This window comes from Nannobrachium achirus (assembly GCF_963921795.1).
Source record: "Nannobrachium achirus genome assembly, chromosome: 21".
Classification (NCBI taxonomy): Eukaryota; Metazoa; Chordata; class Actinopteri; order Myctophiformes; family Myctophidae; genus Nannobrachium; species Nannobrachium achirus.
In genome coordinates, this window is record NC_137828.1 from 2199358 (window position 1) to 2221358 (window position 22001).

Consider the following 22001-nt stretch of genomic DNA (forward strand, 5'->3'; position numbering starts at 1 on the left):
ATGACAAAATTGTCAACATATTTAGTCTTAGTTTTAGTCATCACAGCTTAGTTTTTATTGAGTTTTCGTCAGTGAAAAAAACGCAGTCGACAAAAAATAAATAAATAAATCAGCATAGTTTAGTCGACTAAATCAACACTGAAACAAACATGTGTGTGTGTGGTGTGGATATATTCACAAGTCATGGATGCCATTCTCTGAACAAAGAGTTATTCCTGGAACGCACATGTGTGTGTGTGTGTGCGTGCTACATGTGTGTGCATACATGTGCGTGCGTACATATGTGTGCGTACATGTGTGTGCGTACATATGCGTGCATACATGTGCGTGCGTACATATGCATGCGTACATGTGTGTGCGTGTGCTTTCAAAGCAAACAGCTGTTCTTACAGTGCTCAACGTGTCACTGTAATAATGTAAGGTCTGGTTTATTTATATCCACTGTGTTTGGCGGGTCGGAAATAGAACAGATCTACAAGCCCACGACACACGCGTGACGCTTGTCGGCTGTGTTTTGATGAACGACACACGTGTGCAAACCAGGAATACATCTGGTATGAGAATACACATGCGTACTGTATACCAGGGGTCTTCAATGTTTTCAGGCCAAGGACCCCTTAGTTGAGAGAGAGATGAAGCAGGGACCCCTTAGCTGAGAGAGAGACGAAGCAGGGACCCCTTAGCTGAGAGAGAGATGAAGCAGGGACCCCTTAGTTGAGAGAGAGATGAAGCAGGGACCCCTTAGTTGAGAGAGAGATGAAGCAGGGACCCCCACAACCTGTTCATAGATTCCATATAGTTTCATTGTTTGACAGCACAATCATCTGTGTATTTTGGATTCATGTCAATTTGTGTTTTCAGATATTTAACCACTTGAACCGTCAATACTTAATAAACTTGACCTTTCACTCGGTACTTAGTCTGCTCTTTTTCCCCTCTACACCAAACCTCTGCCAAAAATAGCAGATCTACAAGCTCACAACGCATCGCGTTGTGAGGCGTTGTGAGCTTGTAGATCTGCTATTTTTGGCTAAAGTTCTCAGAATATGGACACTAGGGTTCAAGAGGTTAATATAAAAAAGGAAAAAAAAGTTTCTATCACTCAAGGATTTGGAGGACCCCCTGTAGTAACTCTGGGGACCCCCTAGGGGTCCCGGACTCCCTGTTGAATACCCCTGCTGTATACTGTGTACACACAAACGCACACACACACACCCACACACACACACCCACACACACACACACACACACACACACACACACACACACACACACACACACACACACACACACACACATAGAATACACACGAATACTGTACACACACATTGTCCCCTGCTAAAAGAAGGGCTTCTTTACTGATGGTTCAATTATGCTTTATTCACAAACCAACGTAAAAGCTGTAAAATAAAATAACATTTTACAAACAAACAATCTAAACATCAAACGTCTTCTAAATTACAATAAATTGAAACAGAACTTGGACAAATTAAATAATATCACACAAGATACATTTCAACAAAGAAAAACACACCTTGTGCCCAAATGCAACAGGGGACTAAGGGGAAAAGATTTCAAACATGCCTGCAATACTGTTCTGTATTGGTGTTCACCTTTGTTGCTTGGTGCATTGAATGATTCTCTGACAATAATAAGGAAAAGACAATCAACACATCTTGGCCATTTTTACACTTTGTTCATTATAAACTTTAAAGTTTCAGAGATGCCCAAAACGAGAGTGAATGCCAGCAGAACAGTATTGCAGGTCATTTTGGCACATTATTTTGGCTACCCACACGTTTGGCTGTGGTGCTCATTCCACGAATGCCCGATGTTTACAAGCTGTACCTCGTTGTAAAGGTTACTAATCACCGATACAAATGATTTAAAACACAATACCAATTGGTATTATTAAAGGGGAGATATAATGGATCGAAGTCAAGTTTCTAACTTTTTGTGCGTAGTTGAATAAAGATACGTGTCAGATCATGTTTGTAACTGTCTTTATCTTCTCTCTGTTACAGGATATGGTGGCGCAGAAGAACACAGTAAGTTTCAGTGTGTGTGTGTGTGTGTGTGTGTGTGTGTGTGTGTGTGTGTGTGTGTGTGTGTGTGTGTGTGTGTGTGCGCGTGCGCGTGCGTGTGCGCGCGCGTGTGTGTGTGTGTGTGTGTGTGTGTGCGCCACACAGAGATTTATGTGTGAGCGCACCACCATGTGCTATTTGTGGAATAGAATGCACTGGGACAAGTGCACACACACACACACACACACACACACACACACACACACACACACACACACACACACACACTGGGACAAGTGCACGTGCACAAGATAGCAAATGATTTAGAATTGCGTCATGCTACAGTATGTGTCCAATCCTATCACAGTCTTGCTTGATTGTAGTGTTTTGATGTCATTGACGCGTGATTACGGATCCAACTGGGAAAGATGGATGGAAACGGCATAGAGCGCTCGTTTTCACAGTTATTGTCCACGACATTGCAAGCGGCGCGAAGGCCAGCGGACCTTGGTCCTGCTCTTCGCCCCCGAGCGCCGCAGGCGCGAGTGGCCGCGAAGAGCGGGCCAGGGCCGCGCGGCCGGCGGAGCGCCGCGCGAGTTACGAAGCCGTGGTGAATGCAATCGTTATATTTATGCCCAGGCCGTAAGGCCTGGGCAAGCGCACGATAAACGCCATGCTAATTGGGTTTTGGTGCACCTCGCGCGGTCCAAGTGACTACAACGGAGCGCTCCCTACGTCCGGTCCAGCCAATCACAAGCTTCAAAAATGAGTCCGGGGCGTGGTTATCCATCTTTCCCAGTTGGACCTGTAATCACGCGTCATTGACCATGCCATCATGATGTCATTGACCATGCCATCATGATGTCATTGACCATGCCATCATGATGTCATTGACCATGCCATCATGATTGCTAAACTAAGAACACATGGATTTAGTAGAATATGGCTGTATGATGTCTTGGAATTCTGGATCAATCAGTAATCACTGCACTGCGTGTTTTCGTTGTGTTTTGGAAATCCGAAATATGGAGTCCAGGGAGAGAGAGAGGAAAGAGAGAGAGAGAGCAAGGGACTCCGTGCGTCAGCTGCGAAAAATCGGAAAAAATCAACCCTGGTCCGAAAATAAATACGAAACGGGCGGCAGTGTGCAAACGTGATTGACATAACGTGAGGTTGATTTTTTTTATTCACGCACTCCGAAATTCACTCCGATATTCGGCCCGAAAAACGCGGCAGTGTGCAACGACCTTAAGACTCCATAATTGGGAGATAAGCGACCGTCAGGCATTCAGGAGAGCAGACAATATTGTAGGTGGTGATGGTTATGCTTTATGTACATGCTATGATGGAGAGAAGTGTTAACACTATGTCAGTGGTACGGTAGTTCTACCAGAAGTCCTTTATGTACATGATATGATGGGGAGAAGTACAATAACACTCATGTCAGTGGTACGGTAGATCTACCAGAAGTCCTTTATGTACATGATATGATGGGGAGAAGTACAATAACACTGTCAGTGGTACGGTAGATCTACCAGAAGTCCTTTATGTACATGATATGATGGGGAGAAGTACAATAACACTCATGTCAGTGGTACGGTAGTTCTACCAGAAGTCCTTTATGTACATGATATGATGGGGAGAAGTACAATAACACTCATGTCAGTGGTACGGTAGATCTACCAGAAGTCCTTTATGTACATGATATGATGGGGAGAAGTACAATAACACTCATGTCAGTGGTACGGTAGATCTACCAGAAGTCCTTTATGTACATGCTATGATGGAGAGAAGTACAATAACACTATGTCAGTGGTACGGTAGATCTACCAGAAGTCCTTTATGTACATGATATGATGGGGAGAAGTACAATAACACTCATGTCAGTGGTACGGTAGATCTACCAGAAGTCCTTTATGTACATGATATGATGGAGAGAAGTACAATAACACTCATGTCAGTGGTACGGTAGATCTACCAGAAGTCCTTTATGTACATGCTATGATGGAGAGAAGTACAATAACACTCATGTCAGTGGTACGGTAGATCTACCAGAAGTCCTTTATGTACATGATATGATGGAGAGAAGTACAATAACACTCATGTCAGTGGTACGGTAGATCTACCAGAAGTCCTTTATGTACATGCTATGATGGAGAGAAGTACAATAACACTCATGTCAGTGGTACGGTAGATCTACCAGAAGTCCTTTATGTACATGCTATGATGGAGAGAAGTACAATAACACTCATGTCAGTGGTACGGTAGATCTACCAGAAGTCCTTTATGTACATGATATGATGGAGAGAAGTACAATAACACTCATGTCAGTGGTACGGTAGATCTACCAGAAGTCCTTTATGTACATGATATGATGGAGAGAAGTACAATAACACTCATGTCAGTGGTACGGTAGATCTACCAGAAGTCCTTTATGTACATGATATGATGGAGAGAAGTACAATAACACTCATGTCAGTGGTACGGTAGATCTACCAGAAGTCCTTTATGTACATGCTATGATGGAGAGAAGTACAATAACACTCATGTCAGTGGTACGGTAGATCTACCAGAAGTCCTTTATGTACATGCTATGATGGAGAGAAGTACAATAACACTCATGTCAGTGGTACGGTAGATCTACCAGAAGTCCTTTATGTACATGATATGATGGAGAGAAGTACAATAACACTCATGTCAGTGGTACGGTAGATCTACCAGAAGTCCTTTATGTACATGCTATGATGGAGAGAAGTACAATAACACTCATGTCAGTGGTACGGTAGATCTACCAGAAGTCCTTTATGTACATGCTATGATGGAGAGAAGTACAATAACACTCATGTCAGTGGTACGGTAGATCTACCAGAAGTCCTTTATGTACATGATATGATGGAGAGAAGTACAATAACACTCATGTCAGTGGTACGGTAGATCTACCAGAAGTCCTTTATGTACATGATATGATGGAGAGAAGTACAATAACACTCATGTCAGTGGTACGGTAGATCTACCAGAAGTCCTTTATGTACATGATATGATGGAGAGAAGTACAATAACACTCATGTCAGTGGTACGGTAGTTCTACCAGAAGTCCTTTATGTACATGATATGATGGAGAGAAGTACAATAACACTCATGTCAGTGGTACGGTAGTTCTACCAGAAGTCAAGGTCAGTATCGTATATAAGACCCTAAATGGTCGATGCCCGCCTCCCCTGGGGCGGCTGTAGCTCAGGAGGTAGAGTGGGTTGGCCAATGCTCCATGGGTCAGCGGTTCAAATCCCAGCTTCTCCTGTCTACATGTCGAAGTCTCCTTGGGCAAGACACTGAACCCCAAGTTGCCTCCGGTGAGCTGATTGGTGCCTTGCATGGTTTCCACCGCCACCGGTGTATGAATGTGTGTGTGAATGGGTGAATGTAATGCACATTGTAAAGCGCTTCGGATAAAAGCGCTATATAAATGCACCATTTACCATTTTTTTACCATTTACCCCTAAGGGAATTCATCAACAGGAAGCCTGATAGAGGACTCAATACTAGGGCAATCACTAGAGGGGACTGCAAAGTGCCACATCGGGCAACCACTTTTGGAAAAAAACACCCTCCCAGTCCAGGGCCGTTCAATTTGGAATGACCTACCCCTAACAATAAGAGATTGTTTGTCATTTCCATCCTTCAAGTATAACCTAAAGAAATGGTTACTTGACAATCAAACGTGTGACCATGTATAGTCTTACTAGTCCTAATAGTATAGTTTTTAATTATCCTTTTACTAATATAGGGTTCTTACAGGTGGAATAGTATAGTACTTGTATGTAGGTGTTCTAAATGCCTTCCCTTGGTGTAAGGTTACTGTTGTTGGTATGTGTTGTGATGTTTTGTTTTTGTCTTCATGTGGGGACCAAGGATGAAATGTAGCATTCTTGCTAATTCCGGTGTATTTACATTGCTTTTATGTAGTGTTCATTAATATGCATTGTCCCGTCTAAATAGATAAATAAAGTAAAGTTAAGGCTCTTTCCCACTGCGCCCGTTATCGTCGTGGACGCTGCCATCCCCTGTTATCCACTTCAAAAATATACAGTATTTTTTATCGTTATCGCCTCGTGCCGCAGTGGGAAAGATCACTGTTCTACTGTCACTGCCTCAAGGACCAGCTGAACCATAACAAGATAGACTCCCATAAGCAATAGCTATCAGTCCTAGAGGAGACATCTAGACTCTTACAAGCTATCAGATATGAATCTATCATAATGTACAGATATGAATAGCATAAGATGAACAACACAGTGTACTGTAAACAAGGTTACCAGTAAGGCTCCCTAAATCGGGAGATAAGCGACCGTCAGGTCGCATATACAAACTTTAGAAGGCAATGGTAGCCAATCAGGAGGGAATATGGGAAATGGGACAGATCCATGTTGATGACATGACTGTAGAGATACTGTGTACCGCTTTAGGTGATTTTAGGGTAACACTTTAGGAGCAGTGTCCAAAAATGTTGTCTGCAAAAAAGCAGCGTCATGGTGGCACTAGAGGAGGGCCATGTGAGAAATGAGGGGCGGAGGGGCGGAGGTTGTGGTTTGCCAGCCAAGGAGTGTGTGTGTGTTTATGTTGACGTTCATCCCTTGGAGGGACGTTTTGTCTGTGAGGGGAGGGGGGAGCTCAGCCAGAGCTCTTAATTGCTCCCTTTGAACTTCAAAGGGGTTGTGCACTGAGGTAATTGATTGGGCCGCAAAAGTGTCTAGTGCTTGTTAGTGATCTCTCTTATCAATGAAAGCATCAAAGACAACGACCTGTTTGATGCCTGTCATAGAGGGGAAGGGGAGGGTGCCTAGTTCCCCTTTAACACACAATGAATGTAAGGGTTAATTTGCTGGTGCCCATGGCAACCCGCCATTTTGCCTACTCGAGGTCGAGGTCCTGGTGAAAAAAGTAATCAGAGTAAATGTGATCCAAGCATGTCCTGTTTATTTCGCGAAAATCTTTTCTTTCAGTCAGGACCGTTTTTTAACAATCCTGCGCCACAGCGTTTGTGTGACGGCCGGTAGAGAAGGCCGCGTTTTGAACGTGAAAAGAAAGAAAAAAAAAAGATCCAGAGAAAACTGCATGTTTGTGCAGCAGCTTTACAGGGCAGTGAACGAGGCAGACAGCACTTCCTGGTCACGTGATTTCGCGCTGCATTTTGGGAAATGGAGTTTGTTTCATCACCGCGGTAGCCAAGTACAGTAGCTACAGTACAGTATAGTTTACTGTACAACGCAGCAAACGCGTCGATGGGCTCACGTAGACATCAAAGAGATTGGTGCGTTGACACCACGTGGGCATCAAATGAGCTAATGGACGTGTTTCTGTGTGCTTCTTGTGGACATGCGTGGATTTGAAACGTGTGTGTGTGTGTGTGTGTGTGTGTGTGTGCGTGTGTGTGTGTGTGTGTGTGTGTGTGTGCGTGTGTGTGTGCGTGTGTGTGCGTGGCGTGCGTGGAGTAGGCCTCTCGTACCGTGACCGTGCCCTTCCCCTGGGTTCAGTTGCCTCTACAGTACAGAGGCTCCGGCCTGAGGAACAAAGTAGGTACCAGAGCTGCCCCGAAGCATGCTGGGATATGGAGTCCCCCTAACCACCTGACTAACCGTGTGATGGAGGCGGAGTCTCTAACCACCTGACCAAAGATAGTGCATCCTGATTGGAGCCTCTAGAGTGTCCAGTGTCGCCGTGAAAAAGAGTGGCTCTCTACGTTTGTGGAAGTAGATTGCGAGATAAAGCTGTTTCTTTGCATCAACAATGAATAGGAGCCTATGGAGAATAGACGCTCCGTGGTGATGGTGGCCAAGTTGCATCTTGGGATATGTAGTGTTTTTGCTCACCAGCGGCTACCACGGCACCTGTTCACCTCCTGGTAACCATGGTAACAGTTAAGTTGTCTATGGGCGTGATAACGGGGCCTTGGTGCCGCACCGCCATAATTCCTATCTCGTTCCTGGACGTAATTCTCCTTTTGCACAAAGTAGTGCATTGCAAGATAGAGGGCGCCAGATCCCTTTGAGTCACACCCTACCACTACTTCCTGTTCATCCACAGAGCATTGATTCTAGTTGTTTTCTCCATTAGATTAAAGTGCTTTCTTTTCACTTTGTTCAACTTTTATTACTTGTAAAAAATACATTTTATTTACCATCCCAAGTAATAAAAGTTGAGAAAAGTTAAAAGAAATCTAATGGAGAAAACGACTAGAATCAATGCTCTGTGGATGAACAGGAAGTAGTGGTAGGGTGTGACTTAGTCTCGCGTAGCCAGACAACAATTCCACAATCTCTGAATGCTATATAGAGTCTGGAACGGCAGCTCCCGAACGGCGAGTATCGGAAGTAGCCGCTGCTGCACTGAACTGTAGTCCCATTGGAAACATAACAGAAACACAATAGCTCAGACAAGTCATTCGAGCGGCCTATTCTTGTTATGGGTGTATAGTTTAAGAAAACAACATGTAAGTAACACCAATAACACCAGAGAAAGACGAAATAACGCCCCCAGAAATAATGAAAGGAGACATAACGCTTCCAGTAGGACATGTTATTGCTACTGCACCAAGGGAGCGGTTGCGTCACATCCGCTTTATCTCGCACTCATCGTTTCTATTTCCGTGCCCCAGACTGTATGCCGGGAGTCAACAGTCTGGCCACGCGAGACTAGGTGTGACTCAAAGGGATCTGGCGCCCTCTGTCTTGCATTGCACTACTTTGTGCAAAAGGAGAAAAGGCATCGGAAGTGTTAAAAGAGGCTAAACTACTACCTCATCTCCCCCTGCAGGCCTCCAGTGGTAACTACTACTTCATCCCCTACATGCTAACCCCTAACCATGAATACATGTTCCTCCCTACAGGCCTCCAGTGGTAACTACTACTTCATCCCCTACGTGCTAACCCCTAACCATGAATACATGTTCCTCCCTACAGGCGTCCAGTGGTAACTACTACTTCATCCCCTACGTGCTAACCCCTAACCATGAATACATGTGCTGTGAGAGCGACGCCCAGCGGCGGGCCAGTGAGTACATGCAGCCTTCCTGGGACAACCTGTTGGGGGCGCTGTGTGTCCCCCTGACAGACCGCTTCAGAGACCTGCTGAAGGATATACATGTTACCTCATGGTGAGACAGAGAGACGCACACACGCACGCACGCACGCACGCACGCACGCACGCACGCACGCACACACACACACACACACACACACACACAAACTGTTGTTTCCATCCATCCATCTGCAAACACTTATATGAAGTATATATGTCTCGATAAGGGCGCACCCATGGGTGCATCTCACTAGCCAACACACAAGAGGTTGAATGAACTGAAACCAGCGCTCCCCAAAACAACAGGTTTGGAGATCTGTTGGGAATTGATTACATGAAACAGCATTTAGTCTCAATGTTTGTAAACAAGAAATTGGTCTATAGTCTTCTCCAGACTAAGCCCTATTCACGGCCCGCCCACTCAGCAAATTTCTCAGCAACTTCCTGGTGCTGACGTCAGTTTAGAAGGGTAAAAGAACACAGAAATCGCTGGACTTAAAGCCAACAAATCATTATTTCGAACGGTAAAGTAAATTATAACGCTTTGTGCCTTTTACTATCTTGTGTTCTTCTTCATGCTAGCCGTATTTTATACTGTACTATTCGGAAATTGCATTAACTTTTCTGTGTTAACTCTATGGGCTTAGCAGGGTTTTACCCTTCAAAACGTGACTCCAGCACCGGGGGGATGCTGAGTGGGTGGGCCGTGAATAGGGCTTCTTCTCCACCCAATCACTGAAAGCAGCAGTGATTAGCCGCCAGCAATCAAGAAGATTACGAGGAGAAGACACTCAGTGACCACGGCTATGCGCCATGACACTTTCAATGTGCACAGTACATAATGTTATTGAGGCAGCTAAACAGCGGCAAGTATAGTTTCTGTCTCTGAGATATCGCAAGATTTGGATTCCAGACAGGGAATGGTGGACCGTCTCGCGGAGTCGTGATACTAGCTAGTTCAGAAACGTACTTTATGCTCTTTAGATGCCTCTATAAAGTTATACAGCGTACACGTCAAAAAGCAACACAGCAGAAAACAATGTGTGACATTTTTTTCTTTTATATTCCTGAGCTGAGTATTTTATAAAGGTCTTTATCGTTCAGAATATATATTTTTTTGTTCATGAGCTGTCCCAGCCGGCGCTCGTTGACTCCAATGTTATTCACAGAACCTCCGGTGCTAGTTTTGCCACTGAGAGTGTCAGTGTCATGGCGCATAGCCGTGGTGCAAAAGAAAGAAAACGCATCAGCGTCCTCTCTCTCTAGGTCGTCCTCAGACGAGCCTTCCATCGTCGCTTCCAGTCATCCCGGTTCTCCATACATCTGGCCAGCTCGTTGGTACTTTGTGCTCCTACGTCTTTCTTGAGTACATCCACGTATGTTATTGTGGGACGTCCTCGTGACCGGTGCCCATGTGTTGGTTCCCACAGCACCAATTTGCTGGCAGAAAGCTCCTGGTGTCTTTGGCAGTGTCCTGCTAGTCTCATTCTTCTGGCAGCAATTTTCTCGCTAACCCTTGGTATTCCCTCATACAGGCTCTTGTTGGTAACATGTGCACTCTTGCTGATGTTAAGTACTGCACGCAACATTCTGGTGTAGCACCCGTCTAGAGACTTCTGCAGGGTTGGCTTCAGGGTCCAGCATTCACTGCCATAGAGGAGAACCGACTCCACCGTTGCAAAGAAGAAGCTGAGTTTGATTTGGCGGGGGAGGTTGGAGTTCCTTACACTGTTCATGCCGTTCAGGGCCTTCCATGCAAGTGCCTTCCTCACTTTAAGATCTTTCTCAGTTGAGTTGACCCATGCGCCCAGGTACTTGAAGTCCTTGACTTCCTTCAGCACAGCGCCTCCTGTCCTTTCCTTATCTGAACTTCCTTGCCAGCAATCAGGAAACTCTCCTGGATCACCTGGGAATGATCACTCACCCTCACACACAACCCCACACTGAGCTAAACACACACACACACACACACACACACACACACACACACACACACTGCACTGCGTGGTGAAGTCACTCTCCTAACAGTTACTTAACTAGGGGTTCAGAGTCTTGCTTTGTGGAGCGGACCCACAATGTTTAGGCTTTTTTGTGTTCCTCTACATTAGTATTTTTTTGAGCGGTGGTAAACCGCTCCATAGAGTGGCTGTGCGTGTGTCTGTAGCCACTTTTCCTCAGCGTTTTGCCATAGCAATGTGTTTTCCTCTGCGTTTTGCCATAGCAATATGTGTGTGTGTAGCCATATTTCATCACCAATTACGTTATGCAAGCACGACCACCGCTCACTTCACATTGGGTGTGATTTTTATTGTTGTTTGTTAATGTCTCTCTCTCTCTCTCTCTCTCTCTCCTCAGTGCGTCCTTTAAGGACACGCTGCTCAACGACATCCGCAAGGCGCGGGAGAAGTACCAGGGGGAGGAGCTAGCCAAGGAGCTGTCGCGCATCAAGCTACGCATCGACAACACCGAGGTTCTGACGCAGGACATCGTTATGAACCTGCTGTTCTCCTACAGAGACATACAGGTCAGAACCTCTCCTATAGAGACATACAGAACCTCTCCTATAGAGACATACAGGTCAGAACCTCTCCTATAGAGACATACAGGTCAGAACCTCTCCTATAGAGACATACAGGTCAGAACCTCTCCTATAGAGACATACAGGTTAGAACCTCTCCTATAGAGACATACAGAACCTCTCCTATAGAGACATACAGGTCAGAACCTCTCCTATAGAGACATACAGGTCAGAACCTCTCCTATAGAGACATACAGGTTAGAACCTCTCCTATAGAGACATACAGAACCTCTCCTATAGAGACATACAGGTCAGAACCTCTCCTATAGAGACATACAGAACCTCTCCTATAGAGACATACAGAACCTCTCCTATAGAGACATACAGGTCAGAACCTCTCCTACCGAGACATTCAGGTCAGCAGTGGTGGAAAGTAACTGAGTACATTTACTCTAGTACTCTACCTAACCCATTTAGACCACTTTAGATTTTAACCGCTTTAAACATAATTTGATACTTTGGCTATTCAAAAACAGCAGATCTACAAGCTCATAGCGCGGCACCGAGTGATCTGCTATTTTTTGGAAATCTATGAATATATCAATTTTTAAAGCGATTATTTTTACTAAATGTAATTCTGTAAATCCTTGACATGAAAAAGTTTGAGAAGCACTGACATAGAAACATCTAACATCTAGTTTTAACGTGCGCGTGTGTGTGTGTGTGTGTGTGTGTGTCCTCTACCCTCCAGGACTATGATGCCATGGTGAAGCTGAATGTAATGAATGTGTGTGTGTGCCCTCTACCCTCCAGGACTATGATGCCATGGTAAAGCTGGTTCAGACTCTAGAGATGCTGCCAACCTGTGACCTGGCAACCCAACCCATGATCCAGTTCCACTACGCCTTCGCCCTCAACAGGTGCCCACCACCTCCACCCAACACACCTCCTCCTACATCCACCCACTTCTTTTTGTTGCGGTGAAAGCCGCTTCCAAGGAGTGGCTTTGTGCATGTGTCCCGTACATGTCCAAACAGTACAGTATATGGTCATTCCAGTCCAGTATGAACAGGCTTTGTCTGTCCCGTACATCCAGAATATGTGTGTCCCGTGCATGCAGAATTGAGGATTGGTCAAGCTTCACATGACAATTTGGCCCTCCAGATAAAAATCATTCAGAATTCAGAATTCATAGAAATATAGAACTAAAGCACATAGAAAGTATAGATCTAGAACACAGAATGTATAGATCTAGAACACAGAATGTATAGATCTAGAACACAGAATGTATAGATCTAGAACACAGATTTCATAGCTCTAGAACACATAGAATAAACATTCACCGCTTCACTTCGAACCGACGTTTGATTTTTAGTGTGACTATAGTACTTGTCAGACTTTATTCCATCCATCCATCTTCCAGGGCCTCCTAGATAAACTTTATTTTGCCGCTACTCCTCCCACAGTTTTTGGGTGGTGCTCTTGGAAGGAGCTAAGCTCCAACATCTGGCTTTGTCCGGCACGAAGCGTCCCGGACAGAGTGTCCCGAAGTGTGGCCTACATCTTAGCACAAATTGCTCAACGTTTGTTGGCCTATTGCTTCACGGGACGCTTGATGAACTGGGAGGCTGGGGTTTGATCCCCGGTCAGGACATACCAAAGACACACTAAAATGGGACCCAGTGCCTCCCTGCTTGGCATTCAGCATCAAGGGTTGGACTGGGGGTCCCTGCGACAAACTAGCGTCATGTCCCGATGTGACTTACAGGCGCTAGTATTGTTACTGTAAATAATAATAAAGAAATCGTTGGCTTAGTGTGTCTAAAAATACATATTTAGCCACTTGTACGCATGCAGTAAATGAAAACATTCTAATACTTATCTTTTCTTTTCTCTAATAACAATCTAAAATATGAACCCTTGTTGTAAAAAACCCTTGTTGTCTTACAGGAGGAACAGTCCTGGGGACAGGGAGCAGGCTCTAGTATTGATTAGACAGAGAACAGGCTCTAGTATTGATTAGACAGAGAACAGGCTCTAGTATTGATTAGACAGGGAGCAGGCTCTAGTATTGATTAGACAGAGAACAGGCTCTAGTATTGATTAGACAGAGAACAGGCTCTAGTATTGATTAGACAGGGAGCAGGCTCTAGTATTGATTAGACAGAGAACAGGCTCTAGTATTGATTAGACAGAGAACAGGCTCTAGTATTGATTAGACAGGGAGCAGGCTCTAGTATTGATTAGACAGAGAACAGGCTCTAGTATTGATTAGACAGAGAACAGGCTCTAGTATTGATTAGACAGAGAACAGGCTCTAGTATTGATTAGACAGGGAGCAGGCTCTAGTATTGATTAGACAGAGAACAGGCTCTAGTATTGATTAGACAGGGAGCAGGCTCTAGTATTGATTAGACAGAGAACAGGCTCTAGTATTGATTAGACAGAGAACAGGCTCTAGTATTGATTAGACAGGGAGCAGGCTCTAGTATTGATTAGACAGAGAACAGGCTCTAGTATTGATTAGACAGGGAGCAGGCTCTAGTATTGATTAGACAGAGAACAGGCTCTAGTATTGATTAGACAGAGAACAGGCTCTAGTATTGATTAGACAGAGAACAGGCTCTAGTATTGATTAGACAGGGAGCAGGCTCTAGTATTGATTAGACAGGGAGCAGGCTCTAGTATTGATTAGACAGGGAGCAGGCTCTAGTATTGATTAGACAGGGAACAGGCTCTAGTATTGATTAGACAGGGAACAGGCTCTAGTATTGATTAGACAGGGAGCAGGCTCTAGTATTGATTAGACAGGGAGCAGGCTCTAGTATTGATTAGACAGGGAACAGGCTCTAGTATTGATTAGACAGAGAACAGGCTCTAGTATTGATTAGACAGGGAACAGGCTCTAGTATTGATTAGACAGGGAGCAGGCTCTAGTATTGATTAGACAGGGAACAGGCTCTAGTATTGATTAGACAGGGAGCAGGCTCTAGTATTGATTAGACAGGGAACAGGCTCTAGTATTGATTAGACAGAGAACAGGCTCTAGTATTGATTAGACAGGGAACAGGCTCTAGTATTGATTAGACAGGGAACAGGCTCTAGTATTGATTAGACAGGGAGCAGGCTCTAGTATTGATTAGACAGGGAGCAGGCTCTAGTATTGATTAGACAGAGAACAGGCTCTAGTATTGATTAGACAGGGAACAGGCTCTAGTATTGATTAGACAGGGAGCAGGCTCTAGTATTGATTAGACAGGGAACAGGCTCTAGTATTGATTAGACAGAGAACAGGCTCTAGTATTGATTAGACAGAGAACAGGCTCTAGTATTGATTAGACAGGGAGCAGGCTCTAGTATTGATTAGACAGGGAACAGGCTCTAGTATTGATTAGACAGAGAACAGGCTCTAGTATTGATTAGACAGAGAACAGGCTCTAGTATTGATTAGACAGAGAACAGGCTCTAGTATTGATTAGACAGAGAACAGGCTCTAGTATTGATTAGACAGGGAGCAGGCTCTAGTATTGATTAGACAGGGAGCAGGCTCTAGTATTGATTAGACAGGGAACAGGCTCTAGTATTGATTAGACAGGGAGCAGGCTCTAGTATTGATTAGACAGAGAACAGGCTCTAGTATTGATTAGACAGAGAGCAGGCTCTAGTATTGATTAGACAGGGAACAGGCTCTAGTATTGATTAGACAGAGAACAGGCTCTAGTATTGATTAGACAGAGAACAGGCTCTAGTATTGATTAGACAGAGAACAGGCTCTAGTATTGATTAGACAGGGAGCAGGCTCTAGTATTGATTAGACAGGGAGCAGGCTCTAGTATTGATTAGACAGGGAACAGGCTCTAGTATTGATTAGACAGGGAGCAGGCTCTAGTATTGATTAGACAGGGAACAGGCTCTAGTATTGATTAGACAGGGAGCAGGCTCTAGTATTGATTAGACAGAGAACAGGCTCTAGTATTGATTAGACAGAGAACAGGCTCTAGTATTGATTAGACAGAGAACAGGCTCTAGTATTGATTAGACAGGGAGCAGGCTCTAGTATTGATTAGACAGGGAGCAGGCTCTAGTATTGATTAGACAGGGAACAGGCTCTAGTATTGATTAGACAGGGAGCAGGCTCTAGTATTGATTAGACAGAGAACAGGCTCTAGTATTGATTAGACAGGGAGCAGGCTCTAGTATTGATTAGACAGAGAACAGGCTCTAGTATTGATTAGACAGAGAACAGGCTCTAGTATTGATTAGACAGAGAACAGGCTCTAGTATTGATTAGACAGGGAGCAGGCTCTAGTATTGATTAGACAGGGAGCAGGCTCTAGTATTGATTAGACAGAGAACAGGCTCTAGTATTGATTAGACAGAGAACAGGCTCTAGTATTGATTAGACAGGGAGCAGGCTCTAGTATTGATTAGACAGAGAACAGGCTCTAGTATTGATTAGACAGAGAACAGGCTCTAGTATTGATTAGACAGGGAGCAGGCTCTAGTATTGATTAGACAGGGAGCAGGCTCTAGTATTGATTAGACAGAGAACAGGCTCTAGTATTGATTAGACAGAGAACAGGCTCTAGTATTGATTAGACAGAGAACAGGCTCTAGTATTGATTAGACAGGGAGCAGGCTCTAGTATTGATTAGACAGGGAGCAGGCTCTAGTATTGATTAGACAGAGAACAGGCTCTAGTATTGATTAGACAGGGAACAGGCTCTAGTATTGATTAGACAGAGAACAGGCTCTAGTATTGATTAGACAGGGAGCAGGCTCTAGTATTGATTAGACAGAGAACAGGCTCTAGTATTGATTAGACAGAGAACAGGCTCTAGTATTGATTAGACAGAGAACAGGCTCTAGTATTGATTAGACAGGGAGCAGGCTCTAGTATTGATTAGACAGAGAACAGGCTCTAGTATTGATTATGTTAATGTGTTAACAGGAGGAACAGTCCAGGAGACAGAGAACAGGCTCTAGGAGTAATGCTGCAGGTTCTTCAGTCCTGTGAACATCCTGCTGTTATAATGATGTTATAATGATGTTATAATGATGTTATAATGATGTTATAATGATGTTATAATGATGTTATAATGATGTTAATGATGTTATAATGATGTTATAATGATGTTATAATGATGTTAATGATGTTAATGATGTTATAATGATGTTATAATGATGTTATAATGATGTTATAATGATGTTATAATGATGTTAATGATGTTATAATGATGTTATAATGATGTTATAATGATGTTATAATGATGTTATAATGATGTTATAATGATGTTATAATGATGTTAATGATGTTATAATGATGTTATAATGATGTTATAATGATGTTATAATGATGTTAATGATGTTATAATGATGTTATAATGATGTTATAATGATGTTATAATGATGTTCTTATAGGAGGAACAGCCCCGGGGACAGAGAACAGGCTCTAGGAGTGATGCTCCAGGTTCTTCAGTCCTGTGAACATCCTGCTGTTATAATGATGTTATAATGATGTTATAATGATGTTATAATGATGTTATAATGATGTTATAATGATGTTATAATGATGTTATAATGATGTTCTTATAGGAGGAACAGCCCCGGGGACAGAGAACAGGCTCTAGGAGTGATGCTCCAGGTTCTTCAGTCCTGTGAACATCCTGCTCCAGACATGTTCTGTCTGTGTGGGAGGATCTACAAGGACATCTTCCTGGACTCTGACTGCAAGGACACCAAGAACCGGGACAACGCCATCCAGTGGTCAGAGCGCACGCAGTGCACGCATACACACACGCACATGCACATACGCACACACGCATACGCACATCAATCTCTCCCTCTCGCTGTCGTGCAGAAACCTCTTATATCCATGAACTATTGATGGCTTGAGCCCCTGCACTTTTAACTGCCTTTAAAAAGTGTCCTCTCCAGACCATGAATGCAGTTTTTACTATGGTGAAAGAAACGCAAATGCCCCCTCTTTCCATGCCATACCTGAAGGCAGCATTCAAGAGAATCCACCGTTTGTCAGCCTTCTGATTGGTCAATGAGACTCCCTGACTGGCCAACCAGAAAAAAATCATTCACTTTTTGTTATCGGGGGTGGAGTTTGTGCAGTGAGAGAATGTTGCTTCAGCTCTTCCACCACGGTGCGCACTGTGGAACACGGCGAGCGTGCAGTACGGCCCCGCCAGGTGATAGTGATTTCGCTCATTATAATGAACTAGAAGCTGGGCCGCCCTTCGGGCGGCCCAGCGTCTAGTCGGCGACCTGGCCAACTCGGGAACGATGTAAATAGGGAATGAATGCCCCGCCCTTTAATGCAAATCCCATTATACTGTTGTCATAGGACCCGTTTTGACCATCTGTGTCCATTTATGCCCATATATGGAGATATCTGTATCTGTCTGTCTGTGGGCGTCCATTTTATGTCCATATATGGAGATCACTGCAGATATAGTTCTGGGTCCATTTTATGCCCATATATGCCCATATATGGAGTTATCTGTCTATCTGCGTCCATTTTATGCCCATATATGGAGATCTCTGTATCTGTCTGTCTGTGTCCCTTTTATCCCCATTATGGAGATCTCTGTATCTGTCTGTGCCTCCGACTGTGTTGCAGACACATGTGCTGGTTCCCCCTTTAATGCAAACCCCATTATACCTGTTGTCATAGGACCCGTTTTGACCATCTGTTTGCCTGTGTCCATTTATGCCCATATATGGAGTATCTGTCTGTGCCTCCGACTGTGTTGCAGACACAGTGCCGGTTCCCCCTTTAATGCAAACCCCATTATACCTGTTGTCATAGGACCCGTTTTGACCATCTGTTTGCCTGTGTCCATTTATGCCCATATATGGAGATATCTGTATCTGTCTGTCTGCGTCCACTTTATGCCCATATATGGAGATCTTTGACCATCTGTTTGCCTGTGTCCATTTATGTCCATATATGGAGATATATGTATCTGTCTGTCTGCATCCATTTTATGCCCATATATGGAGATCTATGCAGACACAGTGCCAGTTCCGGAAAATGCTGATGTCAGACATCAGAATCCGAACCTTTCGTGTTGGTTCCAGAAGATCGTGTATCGGGTCAGGTCGTGTTGACTCATGTGGCGTACGTGTACTATGTAATGTCATAATGATGTCAGCAGTGTGATGTCATACTGATGTCAGCAGCTAGATGTCTCCATATATGGAGTTATAGGTTGTCCGGGTCCAAATATGAGCTTGTGAGGTCAGACTTATGGAGATCTCTGTATCTGTCTGTGTCCCTTTTATACCCATATACGGGGATATCTGTCTATATGCGTCCATTTTTTGTGTCCATTTTTTGCCCATATGTCCATATATGGAGATCTCTGTATCTGTCTGTGTCCCTTTTATGCCCATATAACTTTTATGCCCATATGCCCATATATGGAGATCTCTGTTGCCCATATATGGAGATCTCAGTCTGTGTCCCTTTTATGCCCATATATCTGCGTCCATTTTATGCCCATATGCCCATATATGGAGATCTCTGTATCTGCCCATATGCCCATATATTGAGATCTCAGTCTGTGTCCCTTTTATGCCCATATATCTGTCTGTGTCCCTTTTATGCCCATATACAGAGATATCTGTTGGGTCGAGGCTAGGCCCCTGTATCTGCCCATATGCCCATATATGGAGATCTCTGTATCACATAATGATGTCAGCAGTGTGATGTCATACTGATGTCAGCAGCTAGATGTCTCCATATATGGAGTTATAGGTTGTCCGGGTCCAAATATGAGCTTGTGAGGTCAGACTTATGGAGATCTCTGTATCTGTCTGTGTCCCTTTTATACCCATATACAGGGATATCTGTCTATATGCGTCCATTTTTTGTGTCCATTTTTTGCCCATATGCCCATATATGGAGATCTCTGTATCTGTCTGTGTCCCTTTTATGCCCATATACTCTATCTGTGTCCATCTTTTATGCCCATATGCCCATATATGGAGATCTGAGATCTCAGTCTGTGTCCCTTTTATGCCCATATATCTGTCTGTGTCCCTTTTATGCCCATATACGGAGATATCTGTTGGGTCGAGGCTAGGCCCCTATATCTGCCCATATGCCCATATATGGAGATCTCTGTATCACATAATGATGTCAGCAGTGTGATGTCATACTGATGTCAGCAGCTAGATGTCTCCATATATGGAGTTATAGGTTGTCCGGGTCCAAATATGAGCTTGTGAGGTCAGACTTATGGAGATCTCTGTATCTGTCTGTGTCCCTTTTATACCCATATACGGGGATATCTGTCTATATGCGTCCATTTTTTGTGTCCATTTTTTGCCCATATGCCCATATATGGAGATCTCTGTATCTGTCTGTGTCCCTTTTATGCCCATATACTCTATCTGTGTCCATCTTTTATGCCCATATGCCCATATATGGAGATCTGAGATCTCAGTCTGTGTCCCTTTTATGCCCATATATCTGTCTGTGTCCCTTTTATGCCCATATACGGAGATATCTGTTGGGTCGAGGCTAGGCCCCTGTATCTGCCCATATGCCCATATATGGAGATCTCTGTATCAGTCTGTGTCCCTTTTATGCCTATATACGGAGATATCTGTCTATATATGCCCATATATGGAGATCTCTGTATCTGCCCATATGCCCATATATGGAGTTCTCAGTCTTATGCCCATATACGGAGATATCTGTCGGGTCGAGGCCCGGCACTGCAGTGATGTCACAATGAGTCAGCGCTTGCGCCCGGCACTGCAGTGATGTCACAATGAGTCAGCGCTTGCGCCGATTTTGTGCCGATTTCCTCCGGAACAGCCTGATGTCAACAATCAGCCCCGCATAAGGAGATTCCGAACGTTTCGCGCCGGTTAGGGAAAACCGCGCGTCGGGTCGGGTCGAGGCCCGGCACTGCACTCCGTGCCGCGGCGGGGAGCGCGCGTGCCGAATTTGAAGCCGGTGGGACGAACGGTTCTCGAGATACGCGGATTACAAACACACACGCAGAGACTTCTCGCATTTATAGATAGATAAGCTTCAACAGACTAGTTCACATGGACCTTATCAATGTAACTAAGAGTTTCGATTGGGTACATATATTTTAAATGGGCAGAATTACGAAAGCCAGCCTATTATTGCGACTGTAGGTGCATTTACTACCAAAACCTCTACAGGCTGTCCGTCCGTCAGTCAGTCAGTCAGTGAGTGAGTGAGTGACTCACTCACTTTTGCCCTGCTCATATCTCCACAACCGTTGCCCCCATCCATGCCAAATTTTACACACACACTCCTTACCTGCCAAACTACAACCTCCAAGGACCCCCGGAGCTCCAGGGACCCCCAGGTCCCTGGGGGACCCCCAGGTGTAAAAAAATGTCCGTCCGTGAGTCATACGTCACACGTCACACTTTTGCCCTGCTCATATCTCCACAACCGTTGCCCCCATCCATGCCAACCTTTGCTCACACACTCCTTACCTGCCAAACTACAACCTCCAAGGACCCCCGGAGCTTCAGGGACCCCCAGGTCCCTGGGGGACCCCCAGGTGTAAAAAATGACCAAATGTGCAAAAATGACCAAATGACCACCCCAACGGGGCTGCTCACGGGGAATTCCTGGGGACCACCCACTCCTGGTGCTCCAGAACGGATGCAAAAGTGGTGGCGCCCCCAGTGGAGGACCCCCTCTACTGCAGCTCACATAAAATGCCGTAACTCGGGCTAGGAGCGTCCGAGAGAGCCGGGGCCGGTACCTATTCGTCCGCCAAGGCAACGCGGAGACCCCACTCCTCATTTCTCACATGGCCCTCTTCTAGCGCCACCTTCGGGCCAATTTTTAAAACACATTTTTGGACACTGCTCCTACAGTTTTTGCCCTAAAATTACGCAAATCGCTACACAGTATGTCTACACTCATCCCATCAACATGAATCTGTCCCATATAGCGCCACCTTCAGGCCCATTTTTAAAAACACATTTTTGGACACTGCTCCTACAGATTTTGCCCTAAAATCACGAAAATCACTACACAGTATGTCTACACTCATGTCATCAACATGGATCAGGAACATTTTGGAAAAACACATTTTTGCCCTATTTGTGGAGATAAGCGACCTATCTCCCGATTAGGGAGTCTTACTGGTGTGAGTAGAACTATAGGCTGGCTGTCATCTTCCTACCCAAGATGCACTGCGCTTTCTATTTCTCTCCTCTGCCTGATCCAGAGGATTAAACTAATTAAAACATATATTTTCGGGGGAAAAATACTGTTTTGCTATGTAACTACTGTACTTTTTTCTTCCCTTTTTATTAATATCACGTAGATGTGTTTTTTTTGGTACTTTATATAGCTGTAATGAGGCTAT

General features: G+C 44.5%; 1 protein-coding gene across 1 annotated transcript in view; it reads left to right on the forward strand.

The window, feature by feature from the left end:
* map3k15 (mitogen-activated protein kinase kinase kinase 15) overlaps positions 1-22001 on the forward strand; it is a gene marked incomplete at both ends in the record, with an annotated part of 87389 nt that overhangs the window by 10635 nt on the left and 54753 nt on the right. The window contains 6 exons of the mRNA XM_080752388.1: positions 2025-2048; positions 7517-7594; positions 8981-9174; positions 11454-11622; positions 12430-12536; positions 17212-17382. Of these exons, the coding sequence (XP_080608514.1) occupies positions 2025-2048; positions 7517-7594; positions 8981-9174; positions 11454-11622; positions 12430-12536; positions 17212-17382 (743 nt within the window). The remainder of the gene's footprint in view (positions 1-2024; positions 2049-7516; positions 7595-8980; positions 9175-11453; positions 11623-12429; positions 12537-17211; positions 17383-22001) is intronic.